This window comes from Podarcis muralis, chromosome 2 (genome assembly GCF_964188315.1).
Source record: "Podarcis muralis chromosome 2, rPodMur119.hap1.1, whole genome shotgun sequence".
NCBI lineage: Eukaryota > Metazoa > Chordata > Lepidosauria > Squamata > Lacertidae > Podarcis > Podarcis muralis.
The window spans coordinates 120,378,727-120,397,873 of NC_135656.1; the positions used below are offsets into that span (position 1 = coordinate 120,378,727).

The 19,147-nt window shown below is 45.8% G+C and overlaps 1 protein-coding gene across 1 annotated transcript; it reads right to left on the reverse strand.

The window, feature by feature from the left end:
- Window positions 1–931: 931 nt before the first annotated feature.
- Window positions 932–13,799, reverse strand: LOC114592492 (neurotrophin receptor-interacting factor homolog). Its single transcript, XM_077923391.1, has 6 exons — window positions 13,647–13,799; window positions 7,779–8,265; window positions 7,510–7,591; window positions 3,134–3,216; window positions 2,007–2,133; window positions 932–1,186 (listed from the first exon to the last, which is right to left on the reverse strand). The coding sequence occupies exons 2-6, from the start codon at window positions 8,232–8,234 to the stop codon at window positions 1,134–1,136; spliced, it is 801 nt and encodes a 266-aa protein (XP_077779517.1). The 5' UTR covers window positions 8,235–8,265; window positions 13,647–13,799; the 3' UTR covers window positions 932–1,133.
- Between the last annotated feature and the right edge of the window lie 5,348 nt (window positions 13,800–19,147).

Genomic DNA, 19,147 nt, shown 5'->3' on the forward strand with positions numbered 1-19,147 from the left:
AAATTAATTCGTTCCGCAAGCTTTTTCTTCTTGTGAGTTTTTCGTCTTGCGAAGCACGGTTTCCCATAGGAATGCATTGAAAATCAATTAATGCGTTCCTATGGAAACCGCTTGCCAGGCTGGCGGTGCGGAGAAGGGCTTTTCTCCCTACCGCAAGCCTTCAGGACAGGTACGGGAACAGAGGGGAAGGCGCGCAGCGCTTTTCCTCTGTTCCCGGGGCTTGCGTGGGAGGAGGGTTTTTCCTCCCCACCGCCAACATTCAGAACAGCATTCTGAATGTTGGTGGTGGGAAGGAAAACCCTTCTCCCACCCCAAGTCTTCAGGACAGCCATCCGAAGGCTGGCGGAGAGACCTCCTCCCGCCGCCAGGCTTTGGAGCATCCTTCCGAAGCCTGCGGCGGGAGGAGGTCTCTCTGCCCCCCCGCCAGGCTTTGGAGCATCCTTCCGAAGCCTGGCGGGGGGAGGAGGTCTCTCTGCCCCCCCGCCAGGCTTTGGAGCAGCCTTCCGAAGCCTGGCGGGGGGAGGAGGTCTCTCTGCCCCCCCGCCAGGCTTCGGAGCAGCCTTCCGAAGCCTGGCGGCGGGGCGGAGAGACCTCCTCCCGCCGCCAGGCTTCGGAGGAGGTCCGAGGACAGTGGGGAAGACGCGCTGCGCTTCCCTGCTGTCCCGGAGATTTCCCTATGGGCTTTCGTCTTGCGAAGGAAGCCCATAGGGAAATTCGTTTTGCGAAGCGCCTCCAAAACGGAAAACCCTTTCGTCTTGCGAGGCGTTCGTCTTGCGAGGCACCACTGTAAAGTTCAATGTTTGTAGGTCTCACTATCCTGATCGACTCCCAGAGTGCTTTTTCTTTGACTTTTAGGATGCGTTTTTCATGATTTTCAAACCTGGCCACACAGACCCCACTCCCCCCAATTTAAAGTAAGTGACAGACCAAGTAAAAACAAGACCTTTAATTATCATCATCGTTCATTAGCATTTCATTTACACCTGTCCAACTTTTCCTTCAAGGAACTCGAGGCAGCATTCTGGGTCTCCTTGGCCCAATGTTATTCACACAACAATCCTGAGAGGTAGCATAAGCTGAGATACAGCGACTGGGCTGAGGTCACCCAGGGAGCTTCGTAGCCATATGGTGATTTAATCCTTGGTCTCCCACATCCAGTTAATATTCTTCCGCTTTATTCCACATTCTGGAAAATAAACATAAACATAAACATGATACACAGCTTGCCCAAAAATGGAAAGGAAAAGTTCTGACAAAAGCAGAATGGATTCAAAAACTTAAGGAATACGCAGAAACAGTGAGACTTACCAGAAAAATAAGAAATCAAGATAACAAACTTTTTACAAAAGAAAGGAAATGGTTTACTGAATATTTCCAAACAAACTGTAAATAGATAAGAACATTGGCAGGATTACTGTAATAACCTGCAGTTTTATAAGAGTATACATTTAAAGTAGATGAATAAATGATTAAGGCACTGTATTTTTCACTCCATAAGACACAACAGACCATAAGACGCACCTAGTTTTTGGAGGAGGAAAACAAGAAAAAAAAATATTCTAAATCCCAGAAGCTAGAACAGCAAGAAGGAGCACTGCGCAGCGATCCCTCTCGCTGTTCTGGCTTCTGGTATAGCTGCACAGCCTGCATTCGCTCCATAAGATGCACACACATTTCCCTTTACTTTTTATGAGGAAAAAAGTGCATCTTATAGAGCGAAAAATACGGTAAATTAATTCGGAATATGCAGAAAAGATAAGAAACCGCAGAAAGGAACCAGAGAAAGGAACGGCAGAAAGAAGGGGAAGGAAGTTGAGTTTCGAAATGTTAAAATCATTGTAAAATTATTGAAATGCACAAAATTGAAAATCATAAATAAAAATTATATCTATAAAAACAGAATCCCAGGTTATCTAGGTGGTGCTACTCAGCTACATGAGAATATTGTTGGTTCATCACATATAAAATTATGGTTTTCAAAAGAAATATCCAGCAGGGAGCCTCACCAAGAGAATCCATGATGCCACAGGTCTCCTCCATGACTTCCTTATGCAGAGCTCTCTGGTCTGCATCCAGCAGAGCCCACTCCTCCTCCGTGAAATTCACAGCCACATCTTCAAAGGATGCTGGATTCTAAAAGGAAAAGGAAACAATTCCACCTCAGAGATCGCATATGGAATATCCATTACTCATTGCTGGGTTGTTTTAAGGGGATTGCCTTGCTCTGCATTCTGATTATGGGTGTTTATTTTAACGTTATAATGGTACATTTTCATGATGTGTTTTCATGATGCGTGTTTTGATTTTTAATCTTTCCGTAACTACTTTTTGTTTGCCAGCTCTTTGGAATCCTATTTTAGCATTAATAATAATAATAATAATAATTTTTATTTATACCCCGCCCTCCCCAGCCAAGGCCGGGCTCAGGGCGGCTAACAACCAATAATAAAAACAAGTTGAATGAATACAACTTAAAAACAAGATTAAAATACAACATTAAGCGTTTTTAAAATTCATAAATAATACTGCTGTAATCACCAAGGGACACGGGTGGCGCTGTGGGTAAAACCTCAGTGCCTAGGGCTTGCCGATCGCATGGTCGGCGGTTCGAATCCCCGCGGCGGGGTGAGCTCCCGTCGTTCAGTCCCAGCTCCTGCCCACCTAGCAGTTCGAAAGCACTCTTAAGTGCAAGTAGATAAATAGGTACCGCTTTATAACGGGAAGGTAAACGGCGTTTCCGTGTGCGGCACGGGTGCTGGCTCGCCAGAGCAGCTTTGTCACGCTGGCCACGTGACCCAGAAGTGTCTCCAGACAGCGCCGGCTCCCGGCCTCTTGAGCGAGATGAGCGCGCAACCCTAGAGTCGGTCACGACTGGCCCGTACGGGCAGGGGAACCTTTACCTTTAACCACCAAGAAATAATTCTAGCTTTATCCGAAGGGCTTGTTAATAAGAGGTGGCTGGTCATTATTGTCAGAATTTAAACCTCCTTTGAGTGGCCTTCAAAGCCTTTGCTGAGGACAGATTTTAAAGAGGCAAAGCAGAAGGGAGATTCATCCAGGCCCAGGCAGGTGAGGGGACAGAGGCACCCTGGCTACCTTCAGCCCCTCTCTCCCCGCTGATCTGCCCCCCTACCTGATCTTGTGCCACGGAAGCTGCTTCCCCTCCACTGTGAAGAGCAGGTGGCTGAGGAGGTCTTGTCAGCATCATCTTGTCACCTGTGAGAATCAAAGTTAGTGGGAAGACAGTTGAACTTGCTCCTCTCGGAGGTTAACTAATGCAAGCTTAAGTATACACTGGCCTTGGGGGGGGGGAACTTATTTTATTAAAGTCTTTATAAATAGATGTGTTTATACCATTTTTTATATCAGTTGTGTGAAAATGCGACTCTCCTCCTTTGGGCAAAATGTGCAGGTCCCCATGCATAAAGTAGTGAGTTGTTTTAAGCAAGGACATTTTTCATCTGTGGGAAAAAAACTGGCGACAAGTGTCTCCCCCCCCTCAAAAAATAATAATTAAAGGATCCCCCCGGATTTATTTCACACTCAACAGAAAGAGGCTAATTTGAGATGCATCCCATTAATATTTACCCAGGGGGTGGAAAATACAAGAGAGAAGTGTCATTCCAGAAAAGTGCCATATCAGAAGCAAAAAAACTTGTTTTGATGAATTGGAAGAACCGCAAAAAGATCCCATCGAGCATTTGTTACATACGAACAAATTGCCTATCGACGCAAATTAAGAATGGATAAATATGAAGAAATCTGGAAGGAATATTTAAGTGATAATACGGTCAGTAGTGGGAAGTAGGGGGAGGAGAGGTGGGGAAATATTGTTAAAAGGGTGTAGTTATAGGTATATCAGTACTCAAATCTGAATTGTTAAATTGTATTACAGTGGTACCTCGGGTTACATACGCTTCAGGTTACAGACTCCGCTAACCCAGAAAGAGTGCTTCAGGTTAAGAACTTTGCTTCAGGATGAGAACAGAAATCGGGCTCCGGCAGCGGGAGGCCCCATTAGCTAAAGTGGTTATTCAGGTTAAGAACAGTTTCAGGTTAAGTACGGACCCCCAGAACGAATTAAGTACTTAACCCGAGGTACCACTGTATTAGTGTTATTGTGGTTTTTGTTGTATGTGTTTTTTGTGGTTGCTGTCAGTATTAAAAAAAGAATAAATAATTTTTTTAAAAAATTCCAGAAAAGATTAAACGAGCCCAAAGCCTGTTTCCAAGATCCACGAAACTGGGATAAATCCCATTAAATATTACCAAGTACCCCTTCATGGATCACTGCCTTGCCGTGGCGAAGGGGCTTGAAGAACTCAGAGAAGCTATGAACTATGCCGAGCAGGGCACACAAGATGAACAGGTCATAGTGGAGAGTTTCGACCAAACGTGATCCACCTGGAGGAGGAACCGGCAAGCCACTCCAGTATCCTTGCCAAGAAAACTCCATGGACAAAGACAACAGGCATATAAAAGTTATGACGCTGGAAGATGAGCCCCTCAGGTCGGAAGGCGTCCAACATGCTACTGGGGAAGAGCGGAGGGCAAGTACAAGTAGATCCAGAGCTGATGAAGCGGCTGGGCCAAAGCCGAAAGGACGCTCAGTTGCGGATATGCATGGAAGCGAAAGGAAAGTCCAATGCTGTAAAGAAAAATATTGCATAGGAACCTGGAATGTAAGAACCATGAACCTGGGTAAGTTGGATGTGGTCAAAAATGAGATGGCAAGAATAAATATTGACATCCTGGGCATCAGTGAACTAAAATGGACGGGAATGGGCGAATTCAGTTCGGATGACCATCACATCTACTACTGTGGGCAAGAAACCCGTAAAAGAAATGGAGTGGCCCTCATAGTCAACAAAAGAGTGGCAAAAGCTGTATTGGGATGCAATCTCAAAAATGATAGAATGATCTCGATACGAATCCAAGGCAGACCTTTTAACATCACAGTAATCCAAGTTTATGCACCAACTACTGGTGCTGAAGAAACTGAAATTGACCAATTCTATGAAGACTTACAACACCTTATAGAAGTGACACCAAAGAAGGATGTTCTTCTCATTATAGGGGATTGGAATGCTAAAGTAGGGAGGCAAGAGATAAAAGGAACAACTGGCAAGTTTGGCCTTGGAGATCAAAACGAAGCAGGGCAAAGGCTAATAGAGTTCTGTCAAGAGAACAAGCTGGTCATCACAAACACGCTTTTCCAACAACACAAGAGACGACTCTACACATGGACATCACCAGATGGGCAGCATCGAAATCAGATTGATTATATTCTCTGCAGCCAAAGATGGAGAAGCTCTATACAGTCAGCAAAAACAAGACCTGGAGCTGACTGTGGCTCAGATCATCAGCTTCTTATAGCAAAATTCAAGCTTAAACTGAAGAAAGTAGGGAAAACCACTGGGCCGGTAAGATACAATCTAAGTCAAATCCCTTATGAATACACAGTGGAAGTGAGGAACAGGTTTAAGGATTTAGATTTGGTGGACAGAGTGCCTGAAGAACTATGGATGGAGGCTCGTAACATTGTACAGGAGGCAGCAACGAAAACCATCCCAATGAAAAGGAAATGCAAGAAAGCAAAGTGGCTGTCCAACGAGGCCTTACAAATAGCGGAGGAGAGAAGGCAAGCAAAATGCGAGGGAGATAGTGAAAGATACAGGAAATTGAATGCAGATTTCCAAAGAATAGCAAGGAGAGACAAGAAGGCCTTCTTAAACGAGCAATGCAAACAAATAGAGGAAAACAACAGAATGGGAAGAACCAGAGATCTGTTCAAGAAAATTGGAGATATGAAAGGAACATTTCGTACAAAGATTACCATAATAAAGGACAAAAGTGGTAAGGACCTAACAGAAGCAGAAGACATCAAGAAGAGGTGGCAAGAATACACAGAAGAATTATACCAGAAAGATATGGATGTCTCGTACACCCCAGGTAGTGTGGTTGCTGACCTTGAGCCAGACATCCTGGAGAGTGAAGTCAAATGGGCCTTAGAAAGCACTGCAAATAACAAGGCCAGTGGAAGTGATGGTATTCCAGCTGAACTATTTAAAATTTTAAAAGATGATGCTGTTAAGGTGCTACACTCAATATGCCAGCAAATTTGGAAAACTCAGCAGTGGCCAGAAGATTGGAGAAGATCAGTCTACATCCCAGTCCCAAAGAAGGGTAGTGCCAAAGAATGCTCCAACTACCGCACAATTGCACTCATTTCACACGCTAGCAAGGTTATGCTTAAAATTCTACAAGGAAGGCTTAAGCAGTATGTGGATCGAGAACTCCCAGAAGTGCAAGCTGGATTTAGAAGAGGCAGAGGAACCAGAGACCAAATTGCAAACATGCGCTGGATTATGGAAAAAGCTAGAGAGTTCCAGAAAGACATCTACTTCTGCTTCATTGACTATGCAAAAGCCTTTGACTGTGTCGACCACAGCAAACTATGGCAAGTTCTTAAAGAAATGGGAGTGCCTGATCACCTCATCTGTCTCCTGAGAAATCTCTATGTGGGACAAGAAGCTACAGTTAGAACGGGATATGGAACAACTGATTGGTTCAAAATTGGGAAAGGAGTACGACAAGGCTGTATTTTGTCTCCCTGCTTATTTAATTTATATGCAGAATACATCATGCGAAAGGCTGGGCTGGATGAATCCCAAGCTGGAATTAAGATTGCCGGAAGAAATATCAACAACCTCAGATATGCAGATGACACAACCTTGATGGCAGAAAGTGAGGAGGATTTAAAGAACCTTTTAATGAGGGTGAAAGAGGAGAGCGCAAAATATGGTCTGAAGCTCAACATCAAAAAAACGAAGATCATGGCCACTGGTCCCATCACCTCCTGGCAAATAGAAGGGGAAGAAATGGAGGCAGTGAGAGATTTTACTTTCTTGGGCTCCATGATCACTGCAGATGGTGACAGCAGCCACGAAATTAAAAGACGCCTCCTTCTTGGGAGAAGGGCAATGACAGGCCTAGACAGCATCTTGAGAAGTAGAGACGTCACCTTGCCAACAAAGGTCCGTATAGTTAAAGCCATGGTTTTCCCAGTAGTGATGTATGGAAGTGAGAGCTGGACCATCAAGAAGGCTGATCGCCGAAGAATTGATGCTTTTGAATTATGGTGCTGGAGAAGACTCTTGAGAGTCCCATGGACTGCAAGAAGATCAAACGCATCCATTCTTAAGGAAATCAGCCCTGAGTGCTCACTGGAAGGACAGATCGTGAAGCTGAGGCTCCAGTACTTTGGCCACCTCATGAGAAGAGAAGACTCCCTGGAGAAGACACTGATGCTGGGAAAGATGGAGGGCACAAGGAGAAGGGGGCGACCGAGGACGAGATGGTTGGATAGTGTTTTCGAGGTTACCAGCATGAGTCTGACCAAACTGCGGGAAGTAGTGGAGGACAGAGGTGCCTGGCGTGCTCTGGTCCATGGGGTCACGAAGAGTCGGACACGACTAAACGACTAAACAACAACAACAACAACATTACCAAGTGGCCTCTCTCTGGTGTCTGATGCAGCCGCCTCCGCCTCTGAGCAATCAGTCTCCATTTCTGCAACCAAATCCTCTCTCTGAAACAGTAATGATGATTCAAAACACAGGATGGGAAGAAGGATTAGAAAAGGGATGACAGGGGTGGGGTGGGGAAACTTCCTTAAATGCTTTCCAAAAGAGAATGGGCAATTAGTAGAGACTTTTGGGATACCCCCCCCCTCCGATTCCAAAACTTCTGGGACTATCTAAATGAAACTCTCTCACCTGTTGTCCTGCCTGCTGCTTCTCCTCTGCCTGGCTCAGGAGGTAGCCTTCCACCAGGGCCATCGCCTGGGAACTGGTCTCCGCTCCACATTCGTTCACCCAGGTCTCCATCTCTGGTGGAAGGACGCTCATGAACTGCTTCAGGATCACCAAGTCCAGCATCTCCTTCTTTGTGTGTTGCTCTGGCTTCAGCCACCGATGGCAAATGTGGTAGAGTCGGTTGCAAATCTCTCGGGGCCCCTGGGCATCTTGGTAGTGGAAATTCCTGAACTGCTGGCGATGTAGATCTGAGCTGTGGGCACGCTGCTCTCTCAGGACTTTCTGCAGCGAGGTTCTCCAGGATGCCCAACCGCTCCCAATCTTGGCGGCATTGCGGCCTCTTCCTGCTTCCTTGGCCATCTGCGCTCCAAGGAAACCTCCACGAGGTCTAAAGGAACTCCTTCGTTCTTCCGCCATTGTGTGTCCTAACGAGAGGTGCTACCAAATCCTACAAAGTCAAGACGTTGCTCTGTTATAAGACTGCTACACTGTCAGAAGAGGAAAAATGCTCGCTGAGCAAGTGTGGATGAGTCTCACTAGCAACCAGGGCTGGATTATAGTGGTACAATATTATTATTATTATTATTATTATTATTATTATTATATAATTCAATAGTGCTCCTGGAAGAAAATTTGATGCAAAATTTGCAGGCCAACTTCTATGTCAGCTTTTCTCAAAACATTGGCCAAGAACCAAATAATAATAATAATAATAATAATAATAATAATAATAATTTATTTATATCCCGCCGTCCCCAGCCGAAGCCGGGCTCAGAGCAGCGTCAGGCTTCTTCCAGGTGGACCTCAGGGTCACTTCATTCTCCCTCCTCACCTTGTGAGACAAGCAGACCTCAGCACTGTAACACCAGAGGGGTCACCTAGCTCTGTCATGGAATTCTACTCAATATTGATTCAGAGCAGATTCCAGTGTATAGTTGCAGAGTAAAAACTTAAAACACGTTGCAGGATTCCGAAAAAATAGACCAGAGGCAACTGATATTTCATCCAGCAGAGCTTTACTGCTCCTGAAGGCAAATGAGCATAATGGCCACAAATCCAATACATTCAGGATTGGTGCTGTCCAAAAGAAATCCAGTTGCAGCAGACAAACTTACAATAACTTATAATAAGACTAAACCTTAACACCAAGCATACTATCTACAGACCACACCAGAAGGAAGAGAGATAGAAAGTGAAACCCAGACTCCTTCTGGCCTCTTTTTATCGTCAGCAAGACCTTGAAGAAGAGATAACAGAACCAGTTTAAGCCAGCTGTACAGTCATACCTCGGGTTACAGATGCTTCAGGTTGCGTTTTTTTGGGTTACGGACCCATTGAAACCCGGAAGTACCGGTACGGGTTACTTCCAGGTTTCGGGGATCGCGCATGCGCAGAAGCGCTAAATCGCACTTTGCACATGCGCAGAAGCACCGAATTGCAACCCGCATGTGCGCAGACGTTGCAGGTTGCTGTAGCAGGAACCCCCACCCCCACCCCAATCATTCTGCTTGTACAAACTTCATACACACACACACACACACACACACTCACACTACATACGCCACATTTCTGTTATAAATTCATAGAAAATCAACCATACATCGGATTTGCACTGTTCCATTTTTATTTTACTCCACATGACAAGAACTAACAGAGGGGGGGGGGTGGCTTAGTCCTGGTCAGCCATAATCCCTCCACCATCTCAGCACATCTGCAGGAGCCCTGCCCAGATGATCCCAGACAGAAGGCAATCAAGATCACAAAGAACTTGCATATGGGAGTGGATTCAGCATGGACTGAAACAAAGAACAATGATCAGATCTTCCCTCTGGGGGCAGGAAACTGCCAACTCCCCTTTGTCTCCTGGAAGTGACTCATAGGAGGGGGAGAGAAGGGAACCAGCCAGGTGACAGGACACTCAGGTTACCACCAACTCCTCCCTCAACCCCTCCTTTCTGTAATATATGCATGATGTTTCTGGGGGGGGGGTGGGCTTGACCTAGAGGAGGGGAATTTCAAAAGTTTTTATAAGACCTGGCACACTATTTTTCTGGGTCTTTCCTCTCTCCTGCAAGTGAGGGGAACACCCTGATGCATCAGTTCAATAAAGGCCAAGCCTACAGGCTGCTGTTTTGCTCCAAGTTATCCTGGTTGGTGTCTTTGTTTTGTCCAAGGGGGCCCTCAGATTTTTCCGGTAACATTGCGAATGTGCATCCCGTACGGATCACATTCGCAACCCGAGCGTCCACTGTACTCAGCTTCTCTGAAGGAATAACCCAAACACCAGGAACCTTCTGCTTGGTTTTTTTTCACACAGAGAAGCTTCCAGAACCCTCTTTCTGCACTAAGAAATGCAAACTGACATGTTTCTCCCTGCCTTACTGTGTTTTAAAACAATGTGAGCGTAGTCAGCGGTTGTGACTGAGAAGTGAGTTGCTTGGTCACAAGCCAACGGTAAGAAATCCCTTGGGTCCTAATGAGTTGCCACTTCAGTGATGATTCAGGGTACATTTAATCCCAGCAAACACAAGGTGGCTTTCCTGTACTTCTCAAAATACCTGTACACAGTCATTATATGTAGATTCATCACTACCAGAAAAAAGGCAAATAAAAAATGCTGGAAGGAGGCTTAGAAATGTCTCCTGTTGTTCATTCATTCAATGATAATTCACTGTACAATGAAATTATAAACCAATTTTGTACATGTCCACTCAGAAGTACAGTTGTGCCTTGGGAAGTCGAACGGAATCCGTTCCGGAAGTCTGTTTGACTTCCAAAACGTTCAGAAACCAAAGCGCAGCATCCGATTGGCTACAGGAAGCCCAGTCAGACGTTCGGCTTCCAAAAATAGTTCACAAATTGGAACATTCATTTTGGGGTTTGTGGCGTTCAGGAGAAAAACGTTCGAGAACTAAGCTGTTCTAAAACCAAGGTACGACTGTACATATCCTTTTGTTTTTGGGCCTTACTCCCACATAAATTAATATGCAGACAGGATTGCAGTAATCAGGTCACACTAAAATTGGTTGAAACTGTACGGATCTGCAAGTGGGGCAGAAAAATGTGGCTCCTTATAGTACAAAAATGCATTGGTCTGGTTAAAGGAAGCAAAACCTAAAGCCTTTAGCAACCGTCTAATTCCTCTTTCTATAACTTCAGAGAAGTCATGTGATGTAAGTGAAGCTGAACCTCAGTGATTAGACCAATCAGTGAGAAAAAACAATATAAAGTAAGCTTAAAAAGTGAAACAGCAGGGACTCAATGAGTATTTTGGGTGCTATTTCTCAAGGGGGAGTAGGATGTAGCAATCTAAGCTTGAGGGTGGTGCTTAATTTCTGGGGCTTTGTTTATCTTCCACAGCTCCAGGAGTTTGCTTTTAATTTTCAAATATTCGGTTCAATTTTTAATTCTTCTATCCATGGCTTCCAGATTTTTGCCTAAAGGGAGGGATTTGTGCACTGTGTTAAATAAAGAAAAGGGCCATGAAATAGCCAAGGACAGCATGAGGGCACAGAAAATGGCCACTGTAGCCCAAGATGAGGTTAATCCTAAAGGGCATAAATGGCCGGTACGTTCTTTCACCTTTGGTGGACGTGCCCAAGGATTAAGGCTTTCTGGGAAATGATATATAATGAATTGAAAAAAGGTATTTAAATATACCTTCTTGAAGAAACCAGAGGCCTTTCTTCTGGGCATCGTCGGCCAATTGGTGCCAAAGAAGGACAGAACGTTTTTTATGTACACTACAACAGCAGCAAGGATATTGATTGCAAAGTATTGGAAGACACAAGAACTACCCACACTGGAAGAGTGGCAGACCAAGGTGATAGACTACATGGAATTGGCAGAAATGACTGGCAGAATCCGAGACCTGGGAGAAGAGTTGGTGGAGGAAGATTGGAAGAAATTTAAAGATTATCTGCAGAAATACTGTAAAATTAATGAATGTTAGAATGATGTTGGATTGAAAATAAGTGGTGTTGGCAATAAGAGTAATAAGAATATGTAAATATGGACTGATAAATGGATGAAAATATATTGTTATAATAGGTTAAGACCAGAAGTTAAGATAAATGAAATAAGGCAAGGATTTGCTGAAGCAATTATATAAATGGGAATACAAAAATGGAGGTGTGAGGAAGTCAAGAAAATAAGCAAATGAGTTTAAAAATTTTGAAAATTGAATTTGCTCTTAAACTTTTCTCTTTTTTAGCTATTTTTTTCTTTTTGGGGGTTTATATGTATTTTTTTCTGTATTTCCCCCCCTGAGGTTTTCTACATTCTGTATGTATTTTTTTTAATATTGTAATTTTTTGTTTGTAATTTTCTTACTTGCAAATTTATGTTTTTTCTATTTTTTCTTTTTTTTTTGAAAAATGCTTAATAAATATCTTTTTTAAAAAAACAACTAAAGGGCATAAATGGCCAATCAAACCACTTGCTCAGTAGTGTCCACATGTAACTGGTAGCATCTCTCAGCCTAAGGCTTCAGAAAGGAGACATAAAAGGTGCAGTAAAAGAAATGGTCACCACCAACCTCCCTTCCCTTGCTAAGCTAGTAACCATCCAGCTTCCCCCCATAACAGGGGAATCTGTGAATTATGGTTCTTTGCAGGTTGGGGGGGGCTCCCTCCATTACTTCTCCTCCCCCATTACAGCCACTTGATTCTTCTGATTACTAGGCCTCCAATAGTTCTCATTAGGGCTTTGTATTCAGTCTCAAATGATCCTCTCCGTCTCACAGGCATTGCACGTCTGAATGGGCACATGCGTGTCCTCCAGAACCCTTGGCGATGCCTGATTAATGGGGAGGGGCTACTAAATCTAATCAAAACTCAATTGGAGATACGCTTTCACCGAGATCAACTTTAAATCCTCCCCTCCCTGCAATATTTCAAAACGCATCTCCTGCCTTTGCAAACAGGGAGAGAAAAAGGCTGTTACGGGATTGCTACACTGTCAGGAAAGGGAAAATATTCTCCAAGCAAGCCTGGATGAGTTCCGCTAGAACCCAGGGCCAGATTATAGCGGTGCAACAGGAGTCTCTAGCTCTCCTAAAAGGAAAGCTACAAAACAAAATACGCAGGCCACTGTCTAAACCAGCATTTCTCAAACATACAGAAAGAAAGGCAGTTTTGCTACTATTTTTCAAGGCTGGCAAATTGGTCGGTGTTCTGTATTTTGCTGCAAAAGTGGGATTGTAGCAATTGAAGCACAGGGGGTGAGGAGATGATTTCTTCCCTGGCTTTTTGTTACAGCACTCCTTAAAACAACAAAAATATAGCTTGGAATCTGTGGGAATCCATTACTTCTCCTCTCCCATTAATAATAACAATAATTTTATCATCTGTACCCCACTCATCTGACTGGGTTTCCAATATACATTGCAAAGGTATATTTACTTTCATTCTGGCTCTCTCCTGCATTTGAGTCGTCTGATTATTAGCCCTCCAATAGTTCTGAACAGTGCTTTGTATTCGGTCTCAAATCATCCTCTCTGTCCCACAGGCATTGCACGTCTGAATGGGCACATGCGTGTCCTCCAGAACCCTTGGCGAAGCCACTGCCTGATTAATGGGGAGGGGCTACTAAATCTAATCAAAGCTCAATTGGAGATACACTTGCACCGAAATCAACTTTAAATCCTCCCCTCCTTGCAATATTTCAAAACGCATCTCCTGCCTTTGCACAGAGGGAGAGAAAAACGCTGCCCTCCTTGGTTGGGGGGCATCCTGGATGGATCAGGTCCCCTTTGCACCCTCTCCTTCCTGCAGCCCTGGGGCTCCCCTTCGCCCCAATGCACAAAATAAAGGGGGAACAGCAACTCACCGGCTCCCAGAAGGGTCGCCCCAGTGCAGCGCTGGGAGAGACAAAGACCACGTTCCTCCCCCCGGGGAAAAGCCAAGCAGGAAGGGGCTTTGGAGGGAGGGGCTTTCTCTCCTGGAGGACTCTGCAAGCCCCCCCCCCTTTATCTCCCGCCCTATTTCCCTTCCGCTCTAGGAATGCAGTTCGGTTCGCTTTAACCCTTACAAAGCCAAAAAGGCGAGAGGGGCAGGAGGCGGGGCGGCTGCTCTTTGCAGGCAGAAGCTCCCGGGTTCAATCCGTGGCAGTTTCCCAATTATGAAAAGCCAGGGGGCAAGTCCTAGGGAAGACCAAAGGGCAAGATCACCTCCTTCTGCGCCTGTCCATGAAGGAGGCAAGGAGGAGCCGCCCCCTGAACACAGAGGGGTGTTTTGAACAGGGTTCTGGGCACGCGCGAAACACATTCACACTGCACGTTATCCTTGCAAAAGGATCCTGGGAGGAGAGGGAAGCTACAGTTCGCATAATTTTGAAAAAATTGGTTGGGTGGGGTGGGGATGCCCTTTAAATGCATTGATGCGCACGAAATTCTGTGCGACTGCCATAAAACTTAGGGAACAAGCTGTACTACCAAAAGGTTTTAAATGAGTACAGTACAAGCTGTACTACCAAAAGGTTTTAAATGACAATTTTAGGTTATATTTTAGTGATCAAGATTTAATATATATTTTTAACTGCAATTATATCTGTATTGTCTCTGTGATACCCAATTGCAATTCAATGTATTCCTCTTGTGTTTTATGATTTTCTTGAGTGAGCCAGAACTGGCCTGTGGCCGTAATAATAATAATTCATTGATAATTGATGCGCGCGGACGCGCTCCAGGGTCTCAAACTTCCGATTCCTAGACCTATAGGACTGGACTCGTTAAAGCACGCCATAGGATTTCTGGGCTTGGTTGCCCTACTTCCATCTCAGAGGCCGGACGCCCCATTTCAGCGCAGGGACCCTGGTCCGCCAGGCTCCTCTTTAGGCCTTGCAAACACCAGCCCTGCTGGCTCTTATCTAAGCGCCAACCCACACTTGCTCCCTTGCTGTTGGCCATCTCTGCGGCACTGCCTTATTTTTGCCCTGCAACCGTCTCCACAACGCCCCCCGCGCCCCATTTTTTTGGGTGTGTGTGTGCTTAGTTCGATTTTTCCGCCTTTCCTGCTCCTTGAGGCTCAGACTCTCTTATTAAGACGGTTGCTAAGGGCTCTCTGGCCAGAACTCGTTGCTCCCTGCTTCCTCCTCGGTTGTTAAGAGGGGTTGCTAAGGGCTCTCTGGGCAGCGTGGACTCGTTGCTCCCCTTTCCGTTGTTAAGAGGGTTGCTAAGGGCCCTCTTAGGGACGCGGGTGGCGCTGTGGGTAAAAGCCTCAGCGCCTAGGGCTTGCCGATCGAAAGGTTGGCGGTTCGAATCCCCGCGGTGGGGTGCGCTCCCGTCGCTCGGTCCCAGCGCCTGCCAACCTAGCAGTTCAAAAGCACCCCCGGGTGCAAGTAGATAAATAGGGACCGCTTACTGGCGGGAAGGTAAACGGCGTTCCGTGTGCTGCGCTGGCTCGCCAGATGCAGCTTTGTCACGCTGGCCACGTGACCCGGAAGTGTCTCCGGACAGTGCTGGCCCCCGGCCTCTTGAGTGAGATGGGTGCACAACCCTAGAGTCTGGCAAGACTGGCCCGTACGGGCAGGGGCACCTTTACCTTTAAGGGCCCTCTAGAAGACGGGAGTGCCTGGCGTGCTCTGGTCCATGGGGTCACGAAGAGTCGGACACGACTAAACGACTAACCAAAACAATAACAAAGGGCCCTCTAGGCTTTCTGCTCCTTTCACCTAGTCTGGAGACGCCAGGTTTTGCATTTATGCAAAGATGTGTCAAAATCAGAAAAAGTAGAATGGTGTTTTATTTATTTATTATTTGCCTAACAGGATCATTCCAGGTCCCAGGCAAAGCTCTCTATACTCTACAGATATTTATACGGTTTCCCCCTTGTGTGAATTCTTTGGTGCAAAACGAGGCTCGACGTCCTATCAAAGTGGTCACCACATTCCAACCATTGATATGGTTTCTCCCTCCTGTCGCTTGTTTGATGGGAGCTCCGGCTGAAGCTCTTGACAAATAGTTATATGGTTTCTCCCTAGCGTGAACAATCTGATGCAAAATGAGACTTGACTTCTTGTCAAAATAGTCTCCGCATTCCAAGCACTACAATGGCGTTTTCCACAAGTGAAATTTTTGATGGTTGCCAAGAGATTTTGATGGCTGCCACTCTCACCTGCTGCCTTTCCTGGTTCTTCTCCTCTGCCCGGTTTAAGAGGAAACCTTCGGCCAGGGCCACCGCCTGGGAACTGGTCTCCGCTCCACATTCCCTCACCCAGCTCTCCATTTCTGATGTAACGACAGTCAGAAACTGCTCCAGGATCACCAGGTCCAATATCTCACTCTTTGAGTGTTGCTCTGGTTTCAGCCACCGATGGCAGAGATTGTAAAGTCGGCTGCAGGCATATCGGGGACCCTCAGCCTCCCGGTAGCAGAATTGTCTGAACTGCTGGCGCTGGACTTCTGAGGTGAGGGTGTCCTTTTCATCCATTGAATCCTGCAAAGCCAAGACATTGTTCTGTTGTAAAACTGCTACACTGTCAGAGAGGAATAATGTTCCCCCAGCAAGGGTGGATGAGTCCCACTAGTAACCAGGGCTGGGTTATAGTGATGCAATAGCCCTTCTAAAAGGATAGTTAATAAACTAAATGTTCAGGCCACCTTCTAAGCCAGCAGTTATCATAGTATTGGGCCTCTACTGAGCCTCAGCATCCCTGCGTGTGGGCCTTGCAGCCTCACTATTCCCCCTCCTCAGCTTGTGAGAAATGAAAGCTGGAAACCTGTGTTAATATGCTTAAAATTGCCCAGTGTGACTGCCTCTGTTACATGCACTCCTGTCCCCGTTCAACAGGTTTGTTTACTTTCAGACAGGTTGTCACTTGAATTTGATCATTTGCTTAAAACACGGTTTGTCCGTTCTCAGGAGTCTTTTCCATTCCATCACAAAACACCCCCTCCCCCTCTGCGTGTGTTGCATGTCTGAATGAGCACATGCAAGTGACCATTGCCTAACTAATGTCGGGGAGGAACCTTAAATGCAGTGATATAAGAAAAATACAGTGGTACTTCTGGTTACGAACTTAATTCGTTCCAGAGGTACGTTCTTAACCTGAAACTGTTCTTAACCTGAGGTACCACTTTAGCTAATGGGGCCTTGTGCCACCGCCGCGCAATTTCTGTTCTCATCCCGAGGTACTACTTCTGAGTTAGCGGAGTCTGTAACCTGAAGTGTTTGTAACCCGAGGTACCACTGTACTGCTCCCTTTCCCTTATGGAGTATCTAAGAGCCCATATAGAGTCCTTAAGTAGGTTCTCTATCGGTAGGAGAAAATAACAGAGCCCAACCAGAGAATATTGAGAAGCAAAGCACATAGTAGGCATGATCTTTATTAAACTGTTGCAGCAGGTCCCCCCCCCCCCCGCTCACCCCACGCAGGGAGGGAGGGGAGGAACCTAGAACAATGGTGTTCAAGCTCTTATATAGACATTTGAAAATTGCCTCCCCTGTAGCTCAAGACCACCCCCCCCCAAACATCATACATACATCACTGGAGGGGCGGTCTACAGCAGAAAACCTGTCTGCCAGGATACCTGATAATGGTCACTGATTGCTTTTACCTGGGCATCCTGGCCATTCTTTTGTGATGGTAAATTGTTCCTGAATCCAGGTCACAGGCTCGCCCTATTCATACACAGATATGCCCTTAAGACAGGATTTGTGAGCAAAGAGACAATGGGTAGGCTTTCCCATTTCCTTCCTCCTTGCAGGGAAACATTTGAGGTCAATTTGGGAGAGTCAGAATGGTTTCAGGATTGCTCTCCTGTACTATATATGTAGTTTATATACTTATGTAGGTTTGCCTTGTAAATTTATGAACATATGATTTATTATATGTGAGACCTTATAACAGTAGGGAGCTCCTTGACTTTGCAGAGGGACAGAATCTGAGCTCCTTACTTGGGGGGTGTCCCCTGGGTGGATCATCTGCACCCTCCCCCAAAGAAGACCTTGGACTCTCCCCCAAAATGCACAATATAAGGGGGGGTTGACTTATCAAATCTCAGAAGGGCCCCTTGATGGGATCTTGGGAGAGACAGAGGCCACCTTCACACCTCCCACCCCCCAAGTCCAAAGCCAGGCAGGAAGGATTTTGGAGGGGGGGGTGCATTGCCCTGGAGGACTCCACCCCCTTCCCTTCCTCTCTAGGAGACCAGTTCAGTTCCCCTTAACCCTTAGAAAGCTATGCAGGAAGACTGCCTGCAGCTCAGCAGCAGCTGGAAGGGAAAGTCCTTCCCATTCAGAAGCTCCAGGGTTCAAACCTTGGCATTGCCTGTTGAGAAAACCAGGTGGAGAGGGAAGGCCAAGGAGCAGGATCAGCTCCCTCTGCGCCTCTCAAAGGGGGTGGATCATGCTCTGACCCACGCAGGGGAGCTTTGGGCACACGCCAAATACATTTAAAGTGCATTTTTACCCGGGAAGCGTAGTTTCTGGAGGGTGTCAGGAGTTGTGCCTGTGAGGGGTAAACTACAGTTCCCATATTTTGGATGGGGGGGGGTATGTGCTTTAAATGCAGGGTTTGCTCATAGTCCAAGTGACACTCCAGGTTCTCATGCTTCAGATTTCCTGTCCCAAAGGGCTGGGCTGCTTCTAATAACTGATCCAGTTGAATTGAGAGGAAGTCAATCACATTTTAGTGCCATTGACATAAATGGGGCAAATTAATCTTGACTTACCAATACCAGTGTATCAGTGGCATCAGCAGCTGGGTTTTGTGTGAGTTTGGATTAGACCCTGACCCGTCACTTTATCTATCCAAGGGTCCTTTATCTTTTACCTTTACTTTATCACCATACCATCGTGTCCCCATATGTGCTTTTCTGTATTTTACAACGCTTCTGCCCCAAACCATGTGTATACATAATAGGGTTGCCATATGTCTGGAATTTTCCAGACATAGTTGGAATACGTACGGGTGGAAATATCTCAAATGTCCAGGAAAATCTAGCAATCCATGTCAGAAGTCTAGATTTTGGTGAATTTCCTTAAAAATAGCTCCAAAACATCACACACACACACGAGAGAGTGTCAAACCTTGGTTCCCGAACACCTCATTTTGGAATGTTTTGGATTTCAGTGGCGCTGCAGCATGTCTAAATACAGTGGAACCTCAGCTGTCAAACACTTCAGAAGCTGAACAATTTGGAACCCGAACGCCAACAACCCGGAAGTGAATGCTTCCGTTTCTGAATGTGCCTCAGAAGTTGAACGGCTTCCAAGGCGCGTTTCTCCATTTTTAAAAAGGAATTTGCTGACCGGCAATTGCGCCTTGGTTGTCAAATGGTTCAGAAGTGTAACGGTCTTCTGGAACAGACTGCGTTCAACAATCAAGGT

Excerpts from the sequence above, each read along its gene's own strand:
- LOC114592492 (XM_077923391.1), bottom strand. The coding sequence starts at position 8,234 with ATGGCGGAAGAACGAAGGAGTTCCTTTAGACCTCGTGGAGGTTTCCTT. Across the intron at positions 7,592-7,778 it reads AGCAGCAGGCAGGACAACAG|AGAGAGGATTTGGTTGCAGA; the intron begins GTGAGAGAGTTT and ends TTACTGTTTCAG. Across the intron at positions 2,134-3,133 it reads CTTCCGTGGCACAAGATCAG|AATCCAGCATCCTTTGAAGA; the intron begins GTAGGGGGGCAG and ends TTTTCCTTTTAG.